At 41.9% G+C, this 11,742-nt stretch overlaps 1 protein-coding gene across 2 annotated transcripts in view; it reads right to left on the bottom strand.

Annotated features, from left to right (window-relative positions):
* Positions 1–11,535, bottom strand: part of C12H14orf132 (chromosome 12 C14orf132 homolog) — a 30,024-nt gene extending 18,489 nt beyond the window's left edge. Inside the window, exon 1 of one of the 2 annotated variants that reach the window (XM_075191836.1) lies at positions 10,936–11,535. In XM_075191836.1, coding sequence (XP_075047937.1) covers positions 10,936–10,962 — 27 coding nt within the window. In that variant the 5' untranslated portion in view covers positions 10,963–11,535. The remainder of the gene's footprint in view (positions 1–10,935) is intronic. The other variant, XM_075191838.1, reaches the window with a different exon arrangement.
* Positions 11,536–11,742: the final 207 nt, after the last annotated feature.

The following is an 11,742-nucleotide window of genomic DNA, read 5'->3' on the forward strand; positions in this document are numbered from 1 at the left end:
TGTGAAATGTCGCTGGACCGCCGTGGAGGGCGGTACTTATAAAATCCAAAGCTTCCAAGATCTGACGACGTAACAATGACGTTTTGCCTCATTTTCAATTCCCAGGGCGCTTGAATGTACTGAGCCGACTCGGATCTGCTAAGTTCGGGTGTGTGCGGTTCTCTGGGAACCGAGCCTGAGCATCTCTACATAGAACCCCTTCTCCATTATGCTAGGAACTTTGTGGTCTCAATTACTTACTACCCAGCAGGGAAGGAAAATGGAAAAGCCGGGCCCTATAGCAAAATTTAGGGGACAGCCGTGCTCTCTGCTCTTCTGTGAAGTTGACCCCACCCATGCTCCGAAGAAGACCCTCCCCTGCTGTTCTACAAATTGCGTTGGGTGAATTGAAGCCCCAAATTGGAGGATGGGTCATCATTGCCGGCCCTTGTAGAGGTCACATTTCCTACAGTGCCAGTAATTGCCCCCAGAGTTGAAAGGCACAGAGGGACTTCCCCCCCCCCCCTGCCCTACTAAATGAATAAGATTATGGTTAACGTGAAAAGGAATGTATTTAAACTGCGAAATCCCCTGAAAATAATTAGCTGATAAGTTCAGGTTCGTCGGCAGGGTCCGATCCCTTAATGGGCTACCTTGGATTGGGTCACCGGGGTACCTGACATTTTTATTCCTTTAAAATGTTTCTAATAGGCTGCTGAGCCGAGCGAACATTTGCCAGCCAGCCCCTGCTAGTGAGGAAACTGTTTTTTAGTGTTTCCTAAATAGAGAACCAAAATAAACGATTCAACTATTGCAGCGAGACGGTTGTGCAAGTCTCCATATTGATACACTACAGTCTGTTTCATTTCTCTGGGCACTTAGTGCACTAACAGTTCATTTACTTGTGTGATAAAGAGCTGACAGTCTGAATTCCCATCACTGTAGCTCTTTCCGTTCACGCTGACATCTTCCCCTGCGTCCTGCATTGTGATGTACGTTGGACAAGACGCCGATAGACTCAATGTCAGGAGGGGTCGTAAATTAATCTTAAAAGGAAAATATATTAAGCTGGATCTACGAGATATTGTTATGATTAGTTAGCTGTTTTTCTGTAAGTCATAAACGCCTTCTAAATACTGAGCTATATGTTTTCATTAAAGCGTATATATATGAATATGCCATGTGTAACACGGCTTTAAGTGTTTTGTTGTGTCTAATGTTTTACTGCGCCCCTTCTTTATATCGCCCGTTTATAGCGCCACCGTCGCTTACCACCAGATGTATTCTCCACACATCAGTGCATTAAAGTGAAGAATACCGTTATATGTCACCCTCTTTATAACGCCATCATCTCTATAACACTTTGTTTTTCTTTGTTTTGAGCTAGCTTTATAAATAAGGAGAACGGTACAAGTCAAAATCTCGAAGTGAACCCAGGTATATCCACACACCCAAAAACTGCGTTACTGCTTTTAAGACATTCTTGGAGTTTATTTATAATTGAATTTTTTTAAAAAAAAAATGGGTAAAGAGAACTTGGGATGCTTAACAGCTATAATAAAGAAATAAATTATCCAGATCCTGAGGATCATTTACAACAGTGTGACCCTGCTAATACAGTTTTGTGGTCATTTTGTGATAGTCATAAAATGACTATCACCGGTTTTGTGACGTCATGGCAAAGCTTTGGGAAGCTAGAGGGTGGGCACTGCAGAGGGTGGAACGTTCGGCATCTTCTGATAGAAAGACCAAGGTGGACCGATAGTACCGTGCTGTATGTAGGATAGGTGCACCATAATTGTACCCAAATGCAAAAACAAGATTTTGGAGAAAGATATTTAGATGAGATTCAAGGAATGCAGTGGACCTAACCTCATCATCATCAGCTATTTATATAGCGCCACTGAATCCACAGCGCTGTACAGAGAACTCACTCACATCAGTCCCTGCCCCATTGGAGCTTAGAGTCTAAATCCCCTAATATACACACATACAGACCGAGAGAGACTACGGTTAATTTGATAGCAGCCAATTAACCTACTAGTATGTTTTTGGAGTGTGGGACGAAACTGGAGCACCCGGAAGAAACCCACGCAAACATGGGGAGAACATACAAACTCCACTAGCGGTTATAAATACTTATCAGTCTCATGATTAATTTAAAATACCAAAGATATTTAAATTAGTTTTCTGTATGAGAAAGTTGTACAGTTTTAGTTAATTAATGTGGTCCCAGTGATGTTTTTGCTGTATTTAGCAAACAAGTTTACATTTGGAACCCCCGTTCTGCAAAAGTACAGTACAGATCACAAAAGCAGACATCAGCCATGCACCCATGTATTTGCTAGGTGGACAAACGTGATTATTCACATAAGAAAATTGCGTTTGTATAGTTTGTGGTCAGGATAGACCAGAAGATGTTTTCTCCAAGAAAGACATTTCCTTATGAAATATTGATGCAATGCTTGACACCATCCATGTCTGTGCTCTGTCAGGACAATAAATATGTTATGACTGATTTAGTGCCCAGCAACATGATAGAAATATTTTATGAGCACCATAATATCATCATTTTCGCACTTGTCAACCTACATCACTCTTTTCTAAAGTGGAATTGCAGGGTTATGGCCTAAATGATCGGGGGTATGGCCAAGGAAGTTGGAGAATGATGGGGACAGATCATCACCTTGGAGAATTGGGGCTTCATCTCATGAGAGGAGCCCCCGATGTAGCTAGATTTATGCAACTTTTGGCTCTCCGGTGGTCAGCTTGCTATGTTGGGGTTTATTATACCAACAATGCCTCTACAGAGATATTATATTTGGGAGCAATGATGTCTGCTTTGTCCTAGCAAGACATCTGTTACCCCCAAAGTATCAAAACCATCCAGGTCATTAACCCCTGATCACAGCTATAAACGCACTTAAAAAGGTGCAAAAGACTGACTAATTCAGGACACGTGTTGCTCTGACACACGTATAATGGGTTGACCATCTAAAATAGCAATAATTACATGGCATTGGCATGCGTGTGCACGTACATGACCCGGACGTCACAAGATGCGCCTCGATTTGTGACAGTGTAAACTACGCAGAGGCGCGGACGGATTAAATACCGCCAATGCAGAGATTTAGAAATGTACGTGACAAATAAATTTCGATGGCACTCTTGCCCATTTGTATTTTTCCATTCCTCAAGTACCAGTTAAATTTCCAAACCTGGAGGCTACTGAACAACTGTGGTGTTTAATTATTCCTCTTCCTCATAATCCACTAAAATACTCTTGAAGACAAATTAAGCTCACACTTCTCAAAACGCTGGAAGCACCTCAGTAGGCAACAAAACAGTTACAATGTCTCAATGTAGACTTTAACATAATGCACTTATATAATAAATCGATAACAATGTGCAATATAGTTAGATTGTAATGCTGGATTGAAAGTAGCCATATTCCCATGTTTTGCTGTGTGAGACATACTACAAAGGCTTTGACCACCAGCGGACACTCCGCTAACACAAATGGCCAACAGAAGCCTGGAAGGCAGGATGTGATTGACAAACCAGAGAGAATTAGGAAATATTTTTCCTTCTCACACAGCGAAAAATAGCATATCTTCACTTATGTGCAGTCAGTTTTATTGTTCTTTTATTTGACTTGTTTAAATTCCTTATAAATCTTTGCTCAAAATGTGATCTAGGGGTAAATGTACCAAGCTGCGAGTTTCCGGTGGGTTTGAAAAGTGGAGATGTTGCCTATAGCAACCAGTCAGATTCTATCTATCATTTTGTAGAATGTACTAAATAAATGATCGCTATAATCTGATTGGTTGCTATAGGCAACAACTCCACTTTTCAAACCCACCAGAAACTTGCAGCTTGATACATTTACCCCCAAATCTTGCTACTAAAAGCTATGATATTTACTCTCCCTAAGTTTCCTATTTGTTCCTAATAATAGTATTAGATTTTGCCAATTATTTTACTTGTGATACTTTTTCAGACATGTGAAGCACTTGTGTAAACCGAATATTGTTTTTATAATAAACGTGGCACCCAAAAGGAATCATGGAAAGGATGTTATGGACCAGCAAACTTTACCAAATAGGGTGTTCCATTTCTGTTTAAAATTATGGGAGACCTATATACAGAGATGTTCCTTCCTAGCTCAATCTCTGAGTCTGCTTATGTCGGACCATCGCCAACACTGACAAGAGGAAGCGAGAGGTGATTGGTCAGTAGGTGAACCAATCGCCATTCACTTTCCCCTGTCAGTGACTGAGAAGCAACACAATGACAGGCGAAAGTGAATGGTGATTGGATTACTCGCTGGCTGACAGCTGGTGAATGTGTTACACAAAGGTGCCAAGGTGAGCAACAGGATGGTTAATGGTAGTGGCCAAAATAAGTATATTTTTTGAGATTTCTCCCCCTTCCGCCCCCTGGTTTCTGCCGCCCAAAGCTAGGTGCTCACCTCATCTCATGGCAGGAATATTCTGCCTATATATATGCAGAAATGTACTGACGACTTACAGACAGACTTCATCATGGAAGCACTGAGTCCTAAAGCTGAGATTGTAGAACTGAGGAAGGTGGGTACAAAGTATCTATTTGTTTCTATTATGAACAGACGTCTCTTGTACAGAGATTTGCAATGTATGACCTTCAAAATGATTTCTCAAACTCTATAGTGTTTGTTTGTTTTCTGTGTTTAGAGAGCCCAAGTCCCAAGGTCTCTACACACAAGTGCATAGACAATTGTCAAACATAACACAACTAGGGTACAGCCGTCAGGCCCTCCTCTAAAGAGAAAGGACCCTGGGGCCAGTAAATTGGGGCAAATATCTTTAGTCCCCCTTCACTGCACGGCTAGTAGGGTCCCTTTACCCTGGGGATTGCAAAAGCTTCACCCAGGGGCACAACAATATTTAGTTCCTATGAGAGGATAGGGAGCTGGAGCCTGAAAGCAACACCACCTTCCATTGTTCTGGGAGATGGAGATGAAGTGTCAACCACATCCATCCAATTCATCCAATGATCATCTCCCGCCTGGACTACTGCAACCTCCTCCTCACTGGCCTCCCCACTCTCATCTTGCTCCCCTTCGATCTGTTCTTAACGCTGGTGCTAGACTTATTTTCCTTTCTCGCCGCTCCTCTTCTGACTCCCCCCTCTACCTAGCCCTTTACTGGCTCCCATTCCCCTTCAGAATCCTCTTTAAACTCCTCACACTCACATACAAGGCCCTCGCCAACTCCACTGCGCCCTACATCTCCACCCTCCTCTCTATTCACACTCCATCCCGCCCTCTCCGTTCTGCCTCTGATCGTCACCTCTCTTCCCCCCTTATTACCTCCTTCCACGCGCGTATCCAAGACTTCGCCCGCGCTGCCCCCCTCCACTGGAACAAGCTCCCTCCCTCCATCAGAACTTCCCCTAATCTGTCCAGTTTTAAACGGGCTTTAAAAACCCACCTTTTTCTTAAAGCCTTCCAGTCTCCCACTTAACTTTCTACCTTTTCTGCTGCCTCTCCTCCTTCTTTCCCCTTCCCCTTCCCCGCCCCTGTCCCCCTATTCTCCCTCTCTCCCCTGCGTCTCTCTGTCTGTCCACCCCTTCCCTTAGATTGTACGCTCCTCTGAGCAGGGCCATCTCTCCTCCTGTTTCCACCACTTCTAACTCTGCTCTCCAGCTACTTTGCCCTCCTCCTCGAGGACCCTCCTCCCCCTGTCCCCTCTGGGGGTCTCCCTGTCTTCCGCGCCCTCCTTCTTGGGCTCAGTTGTTTGCCGATCCTCCCTCCCCCTTTCCCCGCCCTCTCTAGCTGTGCATTGAGCTTACTGAGCTACTGTGCTTACTGTTTACTGTACTGTGCTGTCTCACCTTGTATTGTAATTCGTTTTGTCCCTGTACGGCACCACGGACACCTTGTGGCGCCCTATAAATAAAAATTAATAATAATAATAAAATAATAATTCAGTAAATGAAGCAAGGACAAGAAGTAAGGTAAAGTATAACGTGTCTTACTAAGCCACGTTTGGTCGCCACTCCCATGTGTTTTTTAGGCACCCCAGAGTCACCGATCTGGGAGCACATGATTCAAAGCCCTGCTGGCCGTCTTTAGGTCAGAGGCCGTGGTAGACCATCGAGCATCAGAGAAGTTGCCTATCCCCCCTCCCCCATCCCGGTACTATGCTTCATCAAAGGCTGAGAAGCGATAGCCTATGTTGTTATAACGTCATCTTTTTAATATGATCTGACCTTGTACTTATACCTGGCCCAGCTCATTACTCTTATCGTAATAAGCTAATTATTTAAGCAAGATTATCATTATTTTCCTACCATGTTTATTAAACTGGGCATGTCCTTATTATGAGCAATGGTTTCTTTTTGTTGTTTTTTACAAGTCCTTGACACGCTCGTCCGTTGACTTGTTCTCTATGTTGGTTATAGAGCAGAAGGTTGGAATTTTCATGTTTCTGCTTATTTATGATTTGCAGCCCTAGAGCCACAATATCAATACGTTTCTATTCATGAAAACAGTGGTGGCATTACTATTAGATCAATGCCATGTTTATGCTTTTCAGCAAGACCTTACTGGAGACACTCAAAGCATTAATTCATGCTCGAAGGCAAACACTAAGACCTGTACGTTCATAAAAGAGACCAGGAAAACCACAGAAGATAGCTCAAGGCCGGCTGGGTTTCCAGATGAATATGACTTTGAATATATATATATATATATATATATATATATTATTTTAAATGTTCTGCTTAAAAACAGGACTTATAAAAAATAGCATTATAATCAGAATTGTGTGTAATGTAAATTTATAGTTAAGCATAACTAAAAGTAATTTGTAGATGATATCTATTTTTTGGTTTTTTATTTTTTTTATTTTTTTTCTATTTTTTGCAAAAAACAATTTCAATTTTCATTCAATTGTTTGATTCTGCTGTTTCTTTGTATTTTTGTCCTGGAAGGGCAAGGGACACCGAGATGAAGGAAGGGCAGGTACGCAGTACCTGGGCCCGTGTCTGTCTGTGTAGTGGGAGGAGCTACCAACCTGGTGTGGCCACACCCCCTTCGGCAGCTGTGGAAGCGACCTCCAGAAATGACTGTACCAGAGCCCAAACCTCCTCTTGGCATCCCTGGGTAGGACCAGTGCAACTGGTCCCGGCGTATTGAGCAGAGTAATACTGTTAGCCAACTAAACATGACTGGTTTGTTAGAGCTGTGACCCAGTGGACCAATCGGAAGCCACAGACTCTCTGTCCAATGAACCGTGATAGTCAGCCCAGACTTTACTTTAACACATAAGAGAGGGGTAAAATTGTTTGCCTGAGGTGTACAGGGAACATATCTTTTTTGACACCTTTTAAGATTACACAGGGACAGTGGGTGTCATTAACCGGCATTCTACTCCAGAGCCACATGACTTATATTTAAATTTATATTTTATGTGGTTTGAATGTGAAAAATTGGATACTGTTATATTTTTTTCTCCATCCTTTCATTTGAGAAATAAAAACTTAAGAAAATTACAAATTAAAAAAATAATTTCGTTTAAAGCGCAGTTAAAGTTCTGACCAAATTAACACAGAAATATTTGCCCACAACAATCTGGCCCCAACAAAGATTTTCTGATGATGTCATTGCATAGTACACTTCAAATATTGTAACATCAATGGCCACTGACATCACACAACGTCCCCGATGACATCATCAATTATATTATCAAACAAACAATTGTGACACCTTCCGTAAGATCATCAATAATACAGGTATAAAACCCTCATCTCTCATGTAATGTGATATATTACTGAAAATATGTGAATATGAATATATTGTATATAGTAATTTCTTCCTCTATTTGAATATAAATGGTTTACTTAAATGAGAAGAATGGCAGTTACAGCAGGGGGTGGGGCTAAGATGACGCGACATTTGCGTCATTAATCCCCGCCCCGACCACTTATCTATTGCGAGGGCGAGAACCGGGAGGTCTCCCAGAAATGAGGGAGTCTCCCGGACATTCCAGGAAAGTAGGCAACTGTGCATTAAAGAAAAGCAGCTAATGAGTCTCTAGAGACTGAAGTGTCTTTTACATTTCTGTCTCGATTACTGAAGTCATGTTGTCTTACCTGTCAGTCTTTGATTAAATCTTGTCTCCATGAAAATGGCCACCTCCTTAGGCATCAATACATGGACATAGGACACAATTTCTGAACTGTGTCATTATGCCACAGATGGCGAAGCCAACCACGTCTTGTACTGGCTCAGCATCAGGGAGAATGCCAGACTCTTCAGGGAGTGAGGGAGATCACCCCTATTTCAGGGAGTCTCCCTGACATTCAGGGAGAGCTGGCAAGTATGCTTTAAATCTAACGTATAGATGTGGCTGATGGAAAGGTTCTGCTGTCATCATCAACCTGGAAGAATGCACCATGCCTATGGGGCGTGCAAAGATACACCCTCCTAAAAGGCATATCTCCAGGACACGGGAAAGTCAAAATCACACGCCCGTACTGTATGTGAGCATATACGTCACAAGCCTCTCCACAGAAGTTGCTACAAGATGCATGCAACTCAAAATACGGACCAAGTTGTGTGCGTGCTCAGTGCAACAAATTATTCACATTTTTACTTGTATCCAACACTCTACGTGTCTCTGTGACCAGGGGCTAGATTTACTAAGCTGCGGGTTTGAAAAAGTGGGGATGTTGCCTATAGCAACCAATCAGATTCTAGCTTTCATTTATTTAGTACCTTCTACAAAATGATAGCTAGAATCTGATTGGTTGCTATAGGCAACATCCCCACTTTTTCAAACCCGCAGTTTAGTAAATCTAGGCCTTAGTGCCCGATTTTGAGTAAGGAGCAAAGCAAAGAAAAGGAGCAACTTTGCACCTGGACAAACCATGTTACAATACAAGGGATAGAAATTGAATTTATTTTTTTGCATGCAAGGGAAATACTGGCTGTTTCTTCATGTAGCACACAAATACTTGATAGCATTATATTTACACTGACATTAATCTATGACATGCCCTATCCCAACTATAAATCTGTCCCTACATTTTATATTTACTTCTCCCCTCTAATGCAACATGGCTTTGCCAAGGTGCAAAGTTACTCCTTTTCCTTGCTTTGCTCCTAACTGAAAATCAGGCCCTTAGTCCGTAAGGAGGACAAGGCATTTCATCAATATATGCGGGGCGAGGTGTTTTATTTATTTATAAAAAAATGTAATTGATGTGCTCCAAATTTTGTCAGTAAAACTTTTTTACGCCTGTGTGGTGATGATTAATTATGCAGATTTGATTTTACTGCCTAATTTCCTGTGGTTTTTTCCGCTTTGGCTTTTAACAGAATTGATTTTCAATTAGCATGACACATAACGGCACCGTGGATTTAAGTGAATCCAGTAGGCAGACTTAATGTATGTTGTAATGTATGTTGTACTCCCAAGGCAATGTAAACAACTCTATTCCATGCTCAGTGAAGCTGAAATGAAATATTAGCCATAAAGAGTCATTTATGAAGTCACCCAGTCCAAACGCTGTTTTGTGAAGTCACTCGCCTACTCGTGTGTGGGTGTATCCATTACACCGGAAGAGCATGACTTAGCGATTCGGGATGCCAGGAAACTGCGCAAGGTGCAAAAGATCCCTGGTTTCGTGTGTGGTCACAATTTGTTGAATGTACTAAATAAGTGACAGCTAGAATCTGATTGGTTGCTATAGGCAACATCTCCACTTTTCAAACCCGCAGTTTAGTAAATATACCGCCTGATCTTTACCAGTTCTGGATGTGCTTAGAATTGGGCGTCGCCCGTTCTACCGTTCATGTGCAAATTATCTGTGCAAGCGCTTTCATAGGAGCAAAATTATCAATGGTATAAAAACATTAAAAAATTATAAATACGACATGAAATTCAGACAGCGCAGATGTCATCTTACTCTTACAACTTATTTAAGCCATAAATTGATAGTAGACAGGACTCTGGAGTGATGTTTATACATTTTCCAGCATATATAATTGCAACTGGGCCCACAAACCCGCTAATGGGCGCCCACAGAGGCACTTCCCAAAAGCACAACGTGGGCGTACACGTTGCTCCGCGCAAGACGGCCAAAAGGGCGCGGATGTTTAAAATACAATTCACTGCTCATTTGTAAACTACAATGGAAGGGCGACTTCATGAAAAATGCTAGAATACAAGTTTTGAAATGACTGATCAATAACTTTTGAATAAAATATGTCTCGGATATTAAACTGACCTCATTTTATTCCGCGAGAAGAGATGCATGACATACAAATTGTTTCAGCCATACATCATGTGCTAGTACAATACAGCTGAATTTGCATGTGGTGTGGAGAGCCGGACATGATGAGATTTGTAGTTCCACAACAGCTGGATAGCCACAGTCTGCCTGCCCCTGCTATAGAGCCTTCAGGGCACAAAGGATTCTGTATTTATAAACACAGACACTAAATCTAGTCGTTTTATAATGACGGTGTTCAAGTTTTTAGCCAGTCCATTCAAAACTGCAACTCTATTATAAAAGAACACACAGGAAGCTGGGAGCAGCCTCTAATCTGACGTTTTTGGTAAAGATGGAGGGAAGAAGTAGTTATTTCTTAGATTTAATGTTCGAAATCTAAAGCATGAAACTAAAATGGGATTGAGGAGGGTCTACAGATAACACTATCGCCTATAAGCACTTATGATGCACAAGTGTTCCTTAAGAAGTGATGAGATCGCCAAGTAACAATTATAAAGGATGACATCATGAAGCACATTCAACATATCTTAAAGCAGTTTTTGTTCACCTATTGCACACCTTAGCCAAATCAATTTGTTGCAAGATATATAATATACAACAACAATGAAAAACACTTGATAAGGAGATTAACTGGAAATACCAAATATACTTGACATTTAATTAAAGACATCTTACCTGGGCTGCCATGAAAGTGAGGTCCATGTTTTTAATTTTTTTTTTGGTGTTGAGTAAGATCCGTCTACAGAGTCTTATCCAGAGAGATCTCAACGGAGCTCATTCTCCCAGTATCTTCGCTGCGTTGGATGGGAGGGTACAAGTGGTTGGTGTGAGGACCAGTTTCATCCAAAGCTATTTCTCTTGTACCATCCACACAAGCCTACGGTCCACCACTGACCAAGCACACTGTGTTTTGCTTACGTTGGTTGGGTAGGCTAAACCTCTTGGTTAAGTGGCAGCCGTACCATCCATGATTAACCCTTCCCTCGCCAACTTCGTCTCCGTGCAATCACATTTGCAATAATCCACAGTCAAGCTCCCTAGCCTGTGGGAGGAAACAGATGCATTGTTTTAAGTCTTCCCTGTAGAAAGCTTTTCCAGTTGCCAGAGCCCTGGCACAGATTCGTGGTCTGTGACAGAATATTATGCAGCCTGCGTTTGAATTGAGTTTCATTTCAAAAGTGATGTGATGGTTAACTGTGTTTCTATGGCAACAAAAGCTCCTTAGGGACGGAATGAATTAGCATTGCTACTGACAGGGAAGTTTCAAGTGGACGCAGCCTGCGTTTGGAAGTTGGTGGCGGATGTTGGTTTTGGACTTCGCTGAATGCTCACGATTCCAGTTGTACGGTTATTAAGTACAGGAAATGTTGAGAAAATAAATACAAAGGGCCTGATTCATTAAGGCAAGTAAGAAAGAAAAAAAGGAGTACATTTGCTCCTAGACAAACCATGTTACAATGCAAGGGGTGCTAATCAGTTTAT

The sequence above is a fragment of the Mixophyes fleayi genome, chromosome 12 (genome assembly GCF_038048845.1).
Source record: "Mixophyes fleayi isolate aMixFle1 chromosome 12, aMixFle1.hap1, whole genome shotgun sequence".
NCBI classification, from domain to species: Eukaryota; Metazoa; Chordata; class Amphibia; order Anura; family Limnodynastidae; genus Mixophyes; species Mixophyes fleayi.